This window comes from Lissotriton helveticus, chromosome 3_1 (assembly GCF_964261635.1).
Source record: "Lissotriton helveticus chromosome 3_1, aLisHel1.1, whole genome shotgun sequence".
In the NCBI taxonomy this organism is placed as follows: Eukaryota; Metazoa; Chordata; class Amphibia; order Caudata; family Salamandridae; genus Lissotriton; species Lissotriton helveticus.
Genome location: NC_136061.1, coordinates 1,135,136,556 through 1,135,153,604, shown reverse-complemented (window position 1 = coordinate 1,135,153,604; position 17,049 = coordinate 1,135,136,556). Strand labels below are relative to the sequence as shown.

The 17,049-nt window shown below is 43.0% G+C and overlaps 1 protein-coding gene across 9 annotated transcripts in view; it reads left to right on the top strand.

The window, feature by feature from the left end:
* FMNL2 (formin like 2) overlaps window positions 1-17,049 on the top strand; it is a 569,063-nt gene that overhangs the window by 509,825 nt on the left and 42,189 nt on the right. For all 9 annotated transcript variants that reach the window (XR_013608767.1, XR_013608766.1, XM_078681739.1 and 6 more), the window contains 2 exons: window positions 13,512-13,580; window positions 13,746-13,826. Coding sequence is in view for 7 of the 9 variants with exons in the window: in XM_078681739.1 (XP_078537865.1) it covers window positions 13,512-13,580; window positions 13,746-13,826 (150 nt within the window). In the remaining 2 variants the exon portion in view is untranslated. The remainder of the gene's footprint in view (window positions 1-13,511; window positions 13,581-13,745; window positions 13,827-17,049) is intronic.

The window sequence follows — 17,049 nt, the reverse complement described above, 5'->3', positions numbered from 1 at the left end:
TGGCTAATTGGTGTATCATTTCTCCTTTCAGGAAGTTGTTCCAATGGAATGTATGAGGAACTATTTTATATCTGAAAACAATCATCACACTGTTTGTCATATTCAATTGTATATCTCCTTAATGCATTCCTTTCAGAAAGCAATACTTTATGTGCTTTTTCTCAGCATTGGCAAAGCTAATAGGGCTGGCTTTAATGTGAAGAAAATCTCTTGTGCATGCTACTCCGATAAAAAGTATTTGTCAATGCCTGTATTAAAGTGTTTGCACATTAACCCCTTGTGTGCTTCGGATGGCCGCCGGCTGTCCGACGTCACGGTGGGCGTGTGCTGACGACGGCCGGGGGGCCATCCGAATCCTACCTACTCAATAAAACCCCCACAAAGCGCGAAAATTTGCGCAGAGCGAAAGGGGCTACAGCTAGACATATTGGCTTTGTTTTCATCAGTTGGTGGGTCACTGAAAAGCTAAACTTCTATTTTCCTTTTTGATTAAGCTGGTTCTGTGTTCTGACCTTTTTCTCTTTTTTCCTGTTGACTCTTGGGCTCGCGCCGGGACACTCTTGAGTAGCTGTGCGTGTTATAAATCCCGATAACATAACATTTTGTGGTTGCAGCCCACAGTCTGTCCACTTGGTTTCCTTTCTCATTTTCATCTCCTATCCGTCCCTTCCAGTACTGCCTCGTCCACTGCCCCCCAATCGTGGTCCCAGTTTTTCCCCCCAATAGAGTTGGTTGGAAAGATTCCTTCATGTGCTCTGTTTCTCTGTTTTTTGTTCCCCACCTTCCCACACTCTGCAACACAATGTTAGGGAGAGGATATGGCCTCATGGCTAGAGGGTCCAGGCTTGGGAACCCGGTTTGAGGTGGCAGGGACGCTCAACATCCTGTGATTCTGGGCATATCTCGTGCCAATCAAAAAAATAAATTTGTCCTTCTGTAATGCAAGTAGTGCTCATGTAAAGCGCTCTGATACCTTAGGGTCAAGTTTGCGCTATATAAAACAAAAAAACAAAAAAAAATGTCGTCTTTGCCCCACAGTGCACGGCCCCCACTCCAAAAGCACTTTCGCCCCTCCCTTTGGAACTGCTTATGAGGAAAGTCGCTGAGATTCATTTCCAGTGACTTAATCACCAGCACAAAACTGGCTGTGGCAGACTGGCCTTAGATGCATTTAAAATTCATGGAATCCATTAAAATGTTGTAATGCTTTTGTTCCTAAGATTAGAAGCTCTGCCGTGTTGGCAGGAGGCTTGCCACCAATTATTTCAGTCTAAGTAGAGCCCTAACCCACCAATATATCACCATTTTAAGTGCTCGAAGGGCCCCAATTGTGAATGTGATCAGGGTTTAATTTAACAGGCTTTCAATTTACTGAACTGTTACCAATCTGTGGTACGCAGTAGGCCCTCCTCTATGAAGTGTTTTGTCAGCCGTTCCAATAGTTTATTTCCATCTTGAAATTGGCCTAATTGGAGATTTTGCTGGCGGCGTCAGTTGAGCAGTTTCTGACCACGTTTACGTGCTACTGGTAACTGTTCTCCAGTTTAATGTTTCCTATAGTTAGTGCCATTTTCTTAAATATTTAAACAACCGAGCACTATGTTATTGGTAAGGACGCCAATCAGAGTGTCCAAATGATGACCGTCAATCTTAGCTTCTCCATTCCAAGTGTGGGAAACTAGTGCCACCTTGTGGACATTATTAGAATACCGTTAATGGTTTGTAAAATGAAGTTCAGTGCTCGGTCAATTCTTTCACGAGCCAGGCAGTGGTGATTCTTCCCTGACTGCGTGGCCGGAGTTGTGCCACTGACTTGCATTTTAGTGACTGAACATATTTTTTTTTTTTGTGTTCAAATCTTTTTTTTATTAAGCAATAACAAAATTGAGGGCAACAATAAAACATCGTTATTCATACAAACATGTTGGAGTGGTGCCGAAATCAGTCATGGGTCAAAACATATAAAATGATAATGAATAAAGAATAAAAAATAAAGTATAACATCGTACCAAATAAGACAATAATCACTATACCGTTCCAATAAAGAAGAAGTGATAACAATTTAAAAAACAATAACAATCAGCATCGCATTATTACTATTGCATATAATTCCGTAGAAGCCCGCCATCTATAGCTAGGCATGAAATGTCATGCAGTAACTCGTCATCCCTGCACATTACGTCTCTGGTTATTATGCTCATTCTGTGCAGAAGTTACCCCATGGAATAACTAAGTATTAAGTTTGTCGGACAGTACCTTATGGTGGGTCGAAGGTGAAGGAGGAGGAAGCCTGGTCTAAGGAGGACCACAACTTGTTGTTGCTGACCTGCCATGGTGATGTGTGTAGAGCAGGGTTGTCAGTGCCCCTGATGCAGGACAGCCATTCCCTCCAGGCATTGAAAGAGACCTCTGTCGCTGCTTTCCAGTTGCATAGGATCACCTTGCACGCCAATGTTAGTAAGAGGTCTAGAAGCTGGCGGTCATGGTCTCCCTTTAATGTCGGGTCTATGGCTCCCAGGATGATATAAGTGAATTCCCTTGTAGGATGTATGTCAAATATGTGTCCAATATAATAAAATATCTTGGACCAATACGTGTGAAGTAAGGGGCAATTAAATAACATGTGTGGGAGATCACCAACATCCGAAGAGCAGTTCCAGCATGTCGGTGTATCTCGTAGGCCAGCCTTATGTAGTCTCTGTGGGGTCCAGAATGTCCTGTTGAGTATCATGTACTTAGTCTGCGACAGTATCGGTGAAACCTTGTGTGTGAGTGCCGATGCATGTATCCTGGTCCAGTCTATGTCTATACCAGTGTTGTTTGTTTCTGCCTCCCATTTGAACTCATTACGCCTCATTGATTTGTTAGGTGATGGTGCAAGTAGTTTATATATTTTTGAGACGAAATGTCCGGATGATTGTAAGTGCGGAAGCATAGACGTTAGCCACGGTGTCGCGGGCTTGAAAGTTCGTATGGACATAGCCGATTTTATCTTCAAGAAAGCGTAGAAGTCAATCGGTAATAGGGAGTGCCTAGCTTGTAGAGTCGAGAAGGGCAATGGCATATTATTCTCAGAGATCTGAGATCACGTTAATACCGTTATCAGACCAGTGGTCCCATATGGGGGCCGCGCCATTAATCTTAATCAATGGGTTGCGCCATAAGGATGCAGAGGTTGATTTGTGGAATTGCAGACCAGTCTTGTGGATCTGATCTAATCGCAAAAGTGCTCTCTTGGTATTGAGCATGATGTATTTAGAGTGCGTAAGGTGTGAGAGGTCCATTGTAAGTACTGCAGAAAGCGGGGCCTTGCCTATAATGGATTTCTCAATATCAATCCATAGAGGCGTATATTTAGGGTCTTCAGCAAACCAGGAAGCGCCCTGCTTGCAGAGAAAGGCGGCTTGGTAATTTCTGAAGTTGGGTAAACCTATACCGCCTTTTAGTTTTGGAAGTTGTAATTTTTTTATGGCAATTCTCGGTTTCTTCCCTTTCCACAGGAAGTCCGTGAATGTCTTCTCTATTTTATGCAGGACATCCTCTGTGAAGGTCATGGGGAGCATGCATGCCATATAGTTAACTAGGGGGCTAATCATCATCTTTAACGTCTCCGCTCTACCCCACCATGAGAGGAATTTCGGCGACCAACTATCTAACAGTTTTTGTATTTTCTTATAGAGTATATCTTCATTGATTTTTAAGGTGGTAATCAAATCCCTCTCAAATTCCATACCTAAATATTTAAAACTTTTCGGCTGCCAGGTAAGTCCGGAGTCACCCAATATATCTTTGTTACTCAGGTTGTTTAGTAATTTCACTTCTGTTTTATCCTCGTTTAGGGAGTATCCGGATACACACGAAAATTCTTCAATTGTAGTGAGCAAGGCGGGTATAGCTTTATCAGCCTTCTCACTCAGGACCAGTACGTCATCGGCGTAGGCCGTGAGTTAGATTGTGCAGTCTGTGAATGGAATCCCAGCAATGTCCGGGTTTTCCCTTATATAGTACAGGAAGGGTTCGATTGCCAGAAGGAACAAGGACGGGGACAAGGGGCAACCTTGCCTAGTACCTTGCTCCAGGTTAAAAGGGGAGGAAAAAGCACCACCGGCTCTCACTCTAGCGGAGGGACAGGCATAGAGGGACATGACTAATTTAGTAAATAGGGGACCCAGGTCGAATTTATGTAATACCGCGTTCAGGTATGTCCAGTTCACTTTGTCGAACGCTTTCTCAGCGTCTAGTGTAATCGCCACAGTGGGTGTGGATAAAAGCCTCGCCTTTTCAATAACGTGAGCCAGAATTCTAGTGTTATCACTCGACAACCTGTTTTTCAGGAATCCCGCTTGCGATGGATGTATTAGGGACGGCAAAACCTTCTGGATGCGTCTAGCTAGAATCGAGGCCAGGAGCTTGCAATCTAAGTTTATCAGCGAAATGGGCCTGTAGTTTTTAGGGAGTTTAGAGTCCTTGCCCTCTTTGGGTATTACTGCAATTACTGCTTCGGCCATGGTGCCTTTAACCTCTCCCGTGGTACTAATTTCCTGAAAGACCTCTAATAGTGGAGTTGCAAGAACATGAGCAAAGGTCTTATAAAATGGTGCTGTATAGCCATCTGGGCCAGTGGCTTTCCCCTTTTTGAGGGATTTGATCGCGGCAATAACCTCTGATTCAGATAGCGGTTCGTTTAGGGAGTCCTTTTCTATGGGCGTAAGTGTTGGAAGTGTACAGTTTGAGAGATACCTCTCCATTTTTTCTTTGTCAACGTGTATGTTTCTGGCATAAAGTTTCTCATAGAATCCTTTGAAGATGTTCGCGATTTTATTGGGATCAGAGCTAGGAGTGCCATTCTCATCTATCAGAGAAGTAATGGCATTTTTTTGGATTTTAAATTTGAGATATGCCGCAAGCCCTTTCCCTGCTTTGTTAGAATCACAAATTTTAAAACGTTTCCTCCTATCTAGCCAGATGCCTGCCTTCTCACTTATAAGTTTGTTATAGGTGTATTTACGGTTGGACAGTTCAGTTAGAGTCTCAGGGTTTCTATCATGCAAGTATTTGCGCTGGAGTTGTGAGATGTCTTCTTCTAACTTTAGCAAGGCCGCGGTGCGGTTCTTGTTAATTGCAGAGGAAATTTTTATAATTAATCCCCGTATGGTGGATTTTAGCGCCTCCCACCGAATGGTGTCTGAAGTGTCCCCTTTTTTGTTTGTCAATAAGAAATCTGTAATGGCGTTGTCAATGGTTTCTTTGTGTTTTGTGTCGTTGAGAATTGTCATTAAATCTCCACATGGACTGACGAGTAGTCGGCTTAACATTAGATAGTGAGAGAAATGCAGGAATGATCAGAGACTAATCTGGGAGCAATGTCCGAGTCTTCAACTCTGGCCACTGCGTTTTTAGATATGAGTATGTAGTCAATTCTCGAAAACGAGTCATGAGGTGGGGAATAAAAAGAATAGTCTCTACCATCAGGATGTAACAATCGCCATGTGTCTATCATATGAAACCTATTGCATAGTGTCATGAACGCCAAGTGGGCCTTACCTGGGCGAAAGAAACATTTGGAGTCTCTATCTATTATCGGGTCAAACGGAAGATTGAAGTCGCCCGCCAGGACATGAACTGCCGTGTCTGGAATGGAGTTGATCTGTTTCGTGAGGCCCAGCCAGAAAGACGGGTCATGTGCATTAGGGGCATATATTGTCGTGATGCAGAACTCAGTATCATCTTTGAGTAGTTTCGCTGAAACCCATCTGCCCTTCGTGTCTGTAGTGGAGGAGATCAGCTCCACGTTTGCAGATTTTGCTGTGAGCATCACCACCCCATTTTTCTTAGAAATTGCTTCAGAGCCTATTACCTCAGTGTAGTGTTTGTTGCGTAGTGTGTGAAATTGCTTCGTGTCCAATTTAGTCTCCTGCAACAGGGCTATGTCTCCACATTGCCTACGTAAATAATCAAGTATCTTCTGGCGTTTAACTGGTTGGTTAAGACCTTTCACATTCAAGGACAATATTTTCAGGCTGGCTATAGTGGTTGTCCCTATTGGAGTATCTATAACAGGAGCCATCAATTATATAAGGTCTGATATTGTCTCATAACACATTGATATGCATAGGACTTAGATCGTAAAGAGAACATTAGACATTTGTCAGTATCGGCAGTAGCATACCTTGCATTGACTGCAGGGCTAGCACTATATGCACAATATGCAGGAAGTTGAAGGATAGAATGCAAGCTTCGGAATGCAGTGTAATGCGGTGGATGCAAAGTAGGATGCAAGATGTGATGCAGAGTAGACAAAACAAAACAGAACAAAGTACAAAATGTGAAATCAAACCCACCCCTCCCCTCTACCAACCTCCCTCCACCCTCCTCCCTCACCCACAGCCCACCCCTCCCTCCCCAATAGTAGAAAAGAAACATGGCGACTCGGGAATGACGACCTCGAAACCGCCTCCGTACAGCCTATTCATAACTATTAATCCTTGGGGCTGCAACCCCAGATTATTGAAAAAGTGAAACAGGTATGAAGGCATCGAGAAACAGCAATGCAGTAACATTGAACTCCGCAAAAAGCCATCACATTAATTGTGTATGCGGGAACTAAGCACACCAGAATAACAGTTTAAGTCCCACATAGTAAGGCTATAGCGTAATGCATTATTTTAAGGCATAGGAGTATTATTGTGGTATCCTAGACAAGAGGGTGTACAAGAATGCACAAGAAACTCGCAGAGCAGAACAGAACATAATAGGTCGTCGACTGGGCATATTTTAACGACCAATGAACAAATCTATTCGTGGCAAGTAGCCATGTACCACATTCGGCCAAAGACAGTCTTGCTCAGTTTTGGCCAGAGTAGGTGCATTATGCGGAGTTAGGAGCAGTAGATTAACAGCACCGTTAGACAAAAGAAACTCATCCTAGGCCTGATGAAGAGGCTCCCTGTTGAGTTGAGGGGGAGACCTCCATGTTGCCATCTCCCTGGCCGGAGAGGTGTTGTCGCAGTTTTCGCGGGTCAGAGAACACATGAGTCACGCCTTGTACTGTTACTTTAAACTTTGTCGGACCTATAAAGCCATACATGTAGCCAAGTGTCTTCAGCTGTGGTCTTAATGCAAGGAATGCTTTCCTGATGTCCATAGTCTCCTTACTAAAGTCCTGTGAGATGAAGATTTTATGGCCTTTCCATAGCACATGGTTATGCTTGCGGACGAAGGTGAGTATTTGCTCTGTGTGTTGGTATCTTAGTGGTTTGCATACAATCGCTCTCGGACCCTTCTGCTCTTTGGTAATTCGTCCCGGTACTCTATGAGCTCTATCGAACTCCAGTGGTTGGGTGAAGGTTAGATTTGTGGCCTGTGTGAACCACTGCTCAAGGAAGGGTATGCAAGAGCCATGGGATTCCTCTGATTTCTCTGGCATGCCAAAAATTCTCAGGTTCCCCCTTCTGTTTCTATCTTCCAATTCAGCAACTTTCCTCACAAGATGGTCCGAACACAAGGAGAGATTCTTGATGGCTCCACATGTTTTATTCTCAAGGTCTTCCAATTTACTTATCCTGTTCTCAGACTCCGTTAATCTCGTATTAATGACTTTGATGTCCTGGCGGATTGCAGCAACATCCTCTTTGGTGGATTTGGCTAAGTCCCTGACTTCTTCCAGTCTGCTCAGTATTGTGTCCATAGCTTCTGCCATTACCTTATTTCCTTTGACTGGCGTCGGTGGGTCAGATTTCAGGCGCTTTGAATTTTTACCATTTTCCTTATCACCCATTGTTAATTTGTTTACTGCAATTTGGCTTCGTTTAGCCGTCTGCTATCACTGCTCGTCACCGAGTTCACCTAGGACGCAGTTGTTGATCTGTATCTGTTCTGGTAATGATTCGATGTTCACCAACCTCACCAACCTCACAGCACTAAGACTGAATTGCCTTAAGACAATGCAGGGCAGCACACTATATCCTCTCTTGGCTTATTCTGGTGGTTATGAGTAGTGAACAGCGATTTATTAATGAGGAGTATGCATATATCACCAGCATGGTAGTAGCAGACCGCCCCATGTACACTCATTTACATTAGCCGCCATTTTGTACATTGCGTGTTACTCCTTGTAAATATCAGATGCAAATGGCTGCTATAGAGGTTCAACCAGCACTATTCACAGCATTATAGTGTTTAACTACACAGAGGTGTTACAGGTCACAGTCTCAAAGCCGTAATGTGATTGGCTCAGTAGGTCCTCTTAATTGTCCCAGTAAAGCCCCGTAATTACTCCAGCCAGTTCAATGCAGTACTGTTATTTCAACAATTAAATGCAGTTCTGTTATTCAAACACAGTCCAGTCTCTATGGGCGTTTACAACTGTGTAATCGATTGCAGCGTTATGCTCGGGAAATGTGCATGTACACAGCGATCAGGGTGCAGGGTAATTCAAGTGCGGTTTTAGATGTGCGAGGGAGCCGCCATTTTCGATTGTAATTCCTCGCGCCGATTTCCACACAATTGCACATTTATCAGCGCCTCATCTGTGAGGTCCGTCTACTCACGGTACAGGTGCTGCAGCTCGCCGGTCCGTAGTTGTGTTTCCGCTTGTGTGGCATTCCCTTCAGCGCGTTGTGGTTCGGCCGGAGCTTCGGGAGATCGCGTGGACGTTTCCCGGAGGCGGGCTGCAGGTTTCCCCGGTCAGGGTAAAACGGCAATTTAAACCCGTTTCCTTGGACGAATTTGCCTCAGACTTCCCTCATCGCTGGGTCCAAGCTCCGACAGGCAGGCACTCGTTCTTGGCCAAAAGTGGAGTCGGATTGCAGCTCTTTCGGCATACTTAATTACGGCCGCATGGAGGAGGAAAAAGTTACGCCGCCATTTCTCCGGCGTCCAAGCCACGCCCCGACTGAACATATTTTTGACAGATTTGTTCAAGTATCGCCGATGTCCGCTTTGGGTTTCGCTGCTTCATGCCTTTACAGTGGGCTGGTCTCGTATTTTCTGCTGTAGTCGCCTGCACTGCTCTGTTCTTGCAACGTTTGTTCGCACGTTGGTGATCATTCTCTCTGAGACTGCTCCAGTGACTGAATGAATAGTCAAAGCACCTTGTTAATTTGTAGTGTCCCACGTTCAGTGTCCTTTGATAGGGAAAAAGCCTTGTTCTCTTGTACGTACCCCCCAATTTAGGAGGAGAGCTCCTACTCTGGCTGATTGTCAAAACCGCAGCAATGCTCCAGCAGGATGTAGCATATGTGTAACTTTACATTTAGTTGAGTTTCACAGTGGTACCGAACCTACACTGTACCACATTGCCACAGTACATACCTTCAGTACCTTGACTTATCAAACAAAACATCTTCTTGCCGAGCTTACTCTGCTGCTCTGGATGGCAACAGTTTTACCAGTATGTGAAAGCTTCTCTTGAGTAGAGATTTCCACCACCTTCCTCATGTAAGTAGGGGGCTCCTCCGTTGGAGCGGAGGAGAGTCGCCCCACTTAAATGCCGCCCAACAGCCTCCCCCAGTTGAAAAATAAAATGGTAATTTATTACCATTTTATTTTTCATCGTCCCATCCTGAAAGAAGCGCAAGGACAGGGCGGGGCCTGCTGAGTGACAGCAGGGAGTGGTGGGCAGAGGGCTGCCTTTGCACTGTTTATAGTGTGCATGTCTCTTTGACTATGTTATAATAAATGGGTCCACCCACTAGTACTGGGACCTGGGTAATCAATGATATATGAGGAGGGGTCCCAGATGGAACAAATTAAAACACAAAAATCAACAATTTGACAAAATTCACTTCATCAATATGAATTTCAAAGAATGTTATTTAATATACATCCTTCTTTGAAAACTAATTACCAAGTTTTTTACAATAATATAATTTAAAGCATTTCATGATAAGCCCAGAGAAAAGCGTGAAGGGGGGAGTGAAGGAAGGAAATTTGTGCAACATAGGTTCAAATTAGTCATAGAGAAATAACATAGTATGCGGTCTCATCAGTATTTGCACATGTAGTACCACATTAGACATTTACACATTGTCATGTATCAACTCATAAAATAAAACAATCCTATCCTGTTAATGGCTGGCACAGTCACAAATGAACAGTTTGCCAACAGGTAAGAGCAGATAACAGTATGTCGACGTTTCGACCCCAGTTGAGCAGGCGACGGTATCAGACGGAGCCATTAGAATCATCGTGCTTCGTGTAGGTGCCCTTGTATACTACCCCCACACCCCACTATCACCCGTCCTGAGGAAGACCCCGCTGTAGGGCAATAGCGTCGCCTGCTCAACTGGGGTCGAAACGTCGACATACTGTTATCTGCTCTTACCTGTTGGCAAACTGTTCATTTGTGACTGTGCCAGCCATTAACAGGATAGGATTGTTTTATTTTATGAGTTGATACATGACAATTTCCTTCCTTCACTCCCCCCTTCACGCTTTTCTCTGGGCTTATCATGAAATGCTTTAAATTATATTATTGTAAAAAACTTGGTAATTAGTTTTCAAATGAAGGATGTATATTAAATAACATTCTTTGAAATTCATATTGATGAAGTGAATTTTGTCAAATTGTTGATTTTTGTGTTTTAATTTGTTCCATCTGGGACCCCTCCTCATATATCACTGTCTCTTTGACTAGCCATCTTGGGATTGCCAGCCAGACATGCAACCTAGCTGTCTTAAGACCGCTGGGTTGAGAGTAAATGCAGGCCTCCAGTGTGTATGGAGCACCGACTATGGCTGCTCCCTCCAATCATGGCGCTGCTCACATGCTGTATCATGTGAGCAGCGCCAGGATTGGACAGGGGAGTTTGCTCATAACCCCACGCAGCCCCGCACTCTGGAAAGAAGAGGACCAGAGAGCAGGACGTGTAAGGTAGGTGTTTCTTTTTTTAATTGTATTTGCCAGTGCTCCCGCCTCCCCTCTTCCCGTAGAAGCCAGCCGCCACTGCATGTAAGTAGAAAACAGAAGGAAGGTCAAAGGAAGAGAAGAAAGATGGATTCCTTCTGAAAAAACCTCACACATGCCAGTACGTTCAAGGTAGCAAATGGGAAACAACCTTTACAACGAAGGCTTAATCATGCATGGCTTCACAATAAAGGCTGTATGACGCAAGCCTTTAAAAATCTACCAAAGATAGACAACAGGCAATAATGAAGTGCGCATAGACAGAGCCTGGGCCTCTCCTTTGATTACAAGCTGCAGATCTATGATCTCAGAACAAAGAGTCCTCGTTAAGCTAAATGAAAAGGCCCTTTAAGGACCAGCATCTGTGAGATGTGACCCAGAGGAATGGCAAACCGTCAAAGTCCACATCCCTGTGGACAGGTCTGCTCCCTAAAGGAAGAGAGTGAGTGATTTTGGTACATGAACTAATCCGGTACTCTGTCGAACTCCGTCATCCCACACTGTGAGGTGTCTCACATGACCCCCAGAGTCCCTGCATTCCACCTGGACACCCACAAAAATGATGCTCACTCAAGTAAGCACTTTGTATGACTCTTCTCTTTGCTGGTGCCTACCTTGCTATCAGCGTTAGGAATGAGCATACCGGGAAAGCTTGGACCGGCGGACACTGCTTTTATTTTCAGTCCCAGCCACAAGATAATTCTGATCCAGTTCATAGGAAATGATGGGCACTTAAGATAATGCACCGTTTGTCCTGCCTTTAATTTTTTTAGATTGTTTGATTGTGTGATACTGGCTCATGTCTTCTGCTGCAGAGTGAGGTGTGTCACAAATCTAGGACTCTATCAAAATAACTGATTCATAATTTTCAGCATAGTTACGGATGAGCAAAATATCCAGACCATCATATCTAAATATGCAAACACTAGGTCAGACAGGCAGACACTTATTTATTGAATGTTTAAAAATAATCCTAAAAGTGCAAAGACACTACAACTCTTATGTATAACAAGCAATACAATTATAAAAGTACAAAAAGAATAATCAGCAGAATGCATCCTAAGAAGTGTTAAAAGCCTGGATTAAATAATAAGGATTTAAGATCTCTTATAGATAATATTAAGAAGCTCTCATACATTGGGTCATTTGTAAATTATTGCAAAAATAACTGGAGAAGTTTTTCCATTTTTGGTATTGCTGATGTATTTTGTCTGTATGGAAATTGCTGATTAGGGCTGTTTCAGCTGCTTGACACACTTAGTCACAAAGCTTAAACTCAGTAAAACAAATTAAAAAAGCTTGAAGTGAAAATTAAAAGGAACACGAAACCATATAGCTGTTCATCCTAATATATTTTGCGTACCTGTTTTCAGTCATAATCTACATCTACCATAACTGAGGTTTTAGTTGAGGTTTATGTATTTATTTTGTTATGCTGAGGCAAATACGTCACCTCCCAGCTACTTGAGGACAAATCTCTTTTGTGTTGACACCAGTGGATTAGGGTTAATGTCAAAACTGGATGAATGAGAGATAGAAAGTCCAACTAGCAGTCACAGCCGCAAAAGAGTTTGATCAAGAGAAGATATGGTACCAATATGTGGCTCTATTGCACATGACCACGATGAGCGATCAGGCTTATTGGAACAGATCTGCTTTCGCTAGTCTTCTAGAATTCGCCTGGTATACTGCAGTGGTCGAACACACAAGCCTATACCATGAAGGATCAGACAACAGTATCTGTACAATGTGTTTCTCAGTCCGAGAGTCCTAGTTGGTGGATAGCCATAGGACAGCTTCTGTGTCACTCACCAGTATATTGTGTACGGCAGAGGATTTTACGTTTCTTTATATTCTACGCCCAAAGTCACTAAAGCATGAATGAGGCTAATTGTGTGTGCATTTGATTTCTAATATTCAAACACGGTATGTCCCGCCAGTTCTTTGTTCGAGTCAACTGGTGATTTTGTAGAGATTCCTGGGTCATTTCTTAAAGTCGCGTGGACATGGTGTGACTGCGAATCAGTAGAATTCAACCTCATCATTCTTTGCTTTTGTGTGGAGTCACATTTGTAGCATGCACAGTTTGAAGTTAGATCCTTAAGACCATTGTATTTGGTAAGTTGGTGAAAGTTAGCTTTGAGTTAAAGATCACACCCAGTTTGTTAACTTTTTGAGCAAGCTGGAAGCCTGATCCAAGGCTTGCTAGGATGGCGGCATTATGTCCTTAGAGCAATCCTCGGCGTGCCTCCATCTTGGGTTGGTCTTGGCAGAGGTGGTTTTCAGTCTTCTAGTGGTAGATGTTGTCCATGCAGCACATTGAGATGTTCCCCAGGATCCCTGTGTAGATCTGGGTATAGTTAGGGCTGATTCCAACGCGGTTGCTCTACCTTACAATTTGTTTTTTAAAAAGCCTGTTGCCTCTAAAAAGATACAGTGCAATGTCTTCAAATTCTTGCATGTAAATGTCAACTTTGCATCCATATGCAAAGTCATTATTTGTTACCTTCATTAATAGTTACACATTTCACATGGCTGCATTTCTGAATATATATATATGACTGCATTTTCCCTTGATTCATTGTTTTCTTCTGTTCGTTTGCAGCAACTTCATGCCATAATAGCTGCATCTGTTTCGATAAAATCATCTCAAAAACTCAAGAAGATCTTAGAGGTAAGCAGCAGTTTCTTTCCAAGAATGTTATTGCGTTGTATACAACAACATTCCTCCTAAAGCACAATATGTGCAGACGCTGGTTGAAAAAAACGATACATCAGTGTTTCAAGAACTATTATTCGGTAATGTTTCAGTGTCATGTTTCATCCTTTACTCTTTCAGATAATCTTGGCCCTGGGTAACTACATGAACAGCAGTAAAAGAGGTGCAGTTTACGGCTTTAAACTACAAAGTTTAGATCTGGTAAGTGAAAAGGACCAAAAACACAAACATCAGTAAGAGAAACAAAGAGTATTTTAAGAAACGTGCTTCTGCAATATAGAGGGAACAACATTTGTGAATTCATTTGCAGAAATTGGTTGTGGTCTAACAAGAGGTCAGCATATTAAAACCCTTAGAGAGTAACGTTTAAATCAATAAAAAAATGAGTTTTATTTTATGTGCTAAGATTTCAAGCTGCTTCTGTCTGCAAATCTAGTATGCTTTTCGAAAGCCCATTGAACATGAATTGGTTGGATTACTTGTAAAGCGGCATTTAACTACATAATGTTTAGAATTCGACTCAAACTAACCTATCTGCATACTACGTACCTTTGAGTATTCAATCAGTTCATCTTTTATAAATAAAGCTCACAGAAGAGCAAAGCGTTTTACATTTCTTGTGAAATGGCTTATTGTAAAATCCTAACATTAAAGTGGTCAGGCAATGTTCACTATTGTTTGATCTTTTTTGTATGCAATAATTTCTCAGTTTCATACTGTTACTGTAGTGTGTGTATGTTGCACAACCTGAATATTATTTTTCTCTAAGCCATTCGGAATCCTCAGAAGGATTTGTGAAAGTCAATGGGTGTCGAGAGAACCTATTACCCCTGAAAAGGTTCTTACTTTGACTTTAGCAGGCGTTCTAATGCTGAAGCGTATCTTTGTGATCTTAAAAAGCTTGTGTCACTAATATCGACCTGTGAAGCATTCCAAGGACTATGCAACAGATACATTTCCTATGCTGCTCGTAGAGATAGGATACAAGAACGTTAAGGACACAAAATGTTTCTTGGAAAAATATAGACTGCATTGTTCACATAGGTGTCAGTGTGGATATAGCGTAAAAACTTCCTGCGACGTAAGCCACTATTGTAGTGTGAGCCTCTATTGTATCTCAAATGTGTATCGTAAACTACAATGCTTCTGCGCTTGCACATTTTCCAGCACTACAGCTCCTACCTGCAAAGTCACAGCCTTCACCTAGGTCCTCTGTGCTTCCTGCTAGAGTCATCACGCGCAAAATAAAAAACCTCAATATGAAATTATCCCAGTTGATTACTCAGTCTTTTCCATTTAGTTAGCAGAGAATGCTGTAGACCTTCAGTTGAGCAGCCAAGAAGTTTCCAGTGAATCTAGATAGCCATATTGCAGTCACCAAATGTAGCCAACCAACAGGGCTATCGGCCCATTTGAAATGGCGACATAACCCTACATGTACCTCAGAGACAGAGTTAATGCGTGAGCATTCTTGATTTAAAAGAAAATCAGATGACTAATGCTTATTATAGTGACCTACAAAACCGAATACAACAGAGACTTTTTTTTAGAAATCCGCTCATTTAGAAATTAGGGACTAACATGTCAGGTTCCACATTAATGCGCAGAGATTGTTTTCATACTCCTTTTAATAAGTTGCCTGGTACTTGATCACGAACGATACTTCGCTCATTAAACTTAATCCACTTTTTGGAGAATGACAGTAGACTTATTTTGCCGCATAGAAGACGAGGATTTTTTTGCTTGCTATGATGGCCTTACTCCACATTGAGATCATGTTCAACAAATACTCATCCAGTGTGTAAATAATGCCCTTTTGAAAGCAGCACAGGGACATGTATGTGCTCACAAGGGCACTTCCCTGAACTCTGAAAGGGATTTACTTTACATGATGGAAATTATAGTTATTTTAAACAAATGTCACCCTGTCCATGGATTACTAATATGTGCAAGATGTTTCAGTGTAGTCCATAACATGGAACCCTGCTTCCTTGTATTGGGAAGACCTTAAATGACATTTATTTACAGGTCAGCCAGGTACTGCGGCGAGCACTTGCCGACTTCAGTGTCTGCTTAAGTGGGTGTTTGAACCGCTAGTTCTCTCTTGATGGTTTGGATTGGCTGTAGTTAGTAAACTCTTAGACTATTCAGTTAATTGGTTAGAAGGAACTTTGTTTGTAATTAGCATTTTTACTTTTTTTAAATTGAGACATTTTTTAAAGAGTACGAAAACGTGCAGGACAGACTCCACAACTGTTGGACTTGGCCCTCTTGGCAGGGTCATCCCTGAACTTTTTGCCTTCCTCCAATATTCTCTCTGACCTGTTTTTGTTGGGTTAATGACTCTGGGTACTTTACCACTGCTGACCAGTGCTAAAGTGCATATGCTCTCCCTGGGCAAAATGTATATGTGATTGATTTCCATGATTGGTTCATTGGATTTTCTGTCAGTCCCCAGTAGAGTGCACCAGGAGTGCCAGGGCTTGTGAATGCCAATACTGCTAGTGGACCTGCAGCACTAGTTGCGCCACCCACAGAAGCAGCCTTTTAAAATGTGTCTAGGGTCTGCCATTGCAGAACCTGCGTGCAGTCTGGACTGTCATGCTGACTGAGCAAGTGCACACACTTGCCAGCCTCTAAACCTTCCCTTAACTTCATATTAGTCACCCCTATGGTAGGCCCAAGGGCAGGGTGCATTGTAAGTGTAAGGTAGGACATGCCCTGATGTGTGTGGCATGTCCTAATAGTGAATTACAGCCAAATTCGTTTTGCACTATTGTAAGGCTACCTGTTCTCTTAGGCCAAGATGGGCTGCTGGAATTATTACACTCTAGAATTCCAGCAGGCTCAGGGAACATGGTAGAAAATAAAGTTTAGTATGCCTGAACTCAGAATAATAAAATATTTCTTTTAGTAAAGTTTATTTTAATATCCTGTGTATGCAAATGCTACTTTTAGAAAGTTAGCATTTGCTTGCCGAACCATTTCAGCCCGCCTCTGCCTCTGCTAGGATGTGTATCTGACTGTCTGGGTTATGTGAGTGACAGGCTGGGGGATGATAGGTGTTGAATGCCAGGATTACACCTTGGTGGGAGGTGGGAGTGCCCCTGGACTCTGAATAGGGCTGTGGTCTGCCACCACAATGCTGGCTCTGCCCCCTGGGGAGCGACTGATGACTCAGCCGAACACCTGGCCCAGGAAGGGCGAAGCACTGTCCAGAAGGTACTCCTGGCTGCCCCTGTCCACACAATGCTGGCTCCACCTCCTGTGGAGCGTCTGATGTGCCTGCCCCTCACACTGAAAGAAGAAACCAGAGTACACCCACAAAGTGCTCAGAGACTGAAAGAAGTTATACAAACGCCCCCCTGGCCTGTAAGAACAAAGAAAATGCTGTATAAAAGTAGGAGCCCTGCTCCTTGTAAAT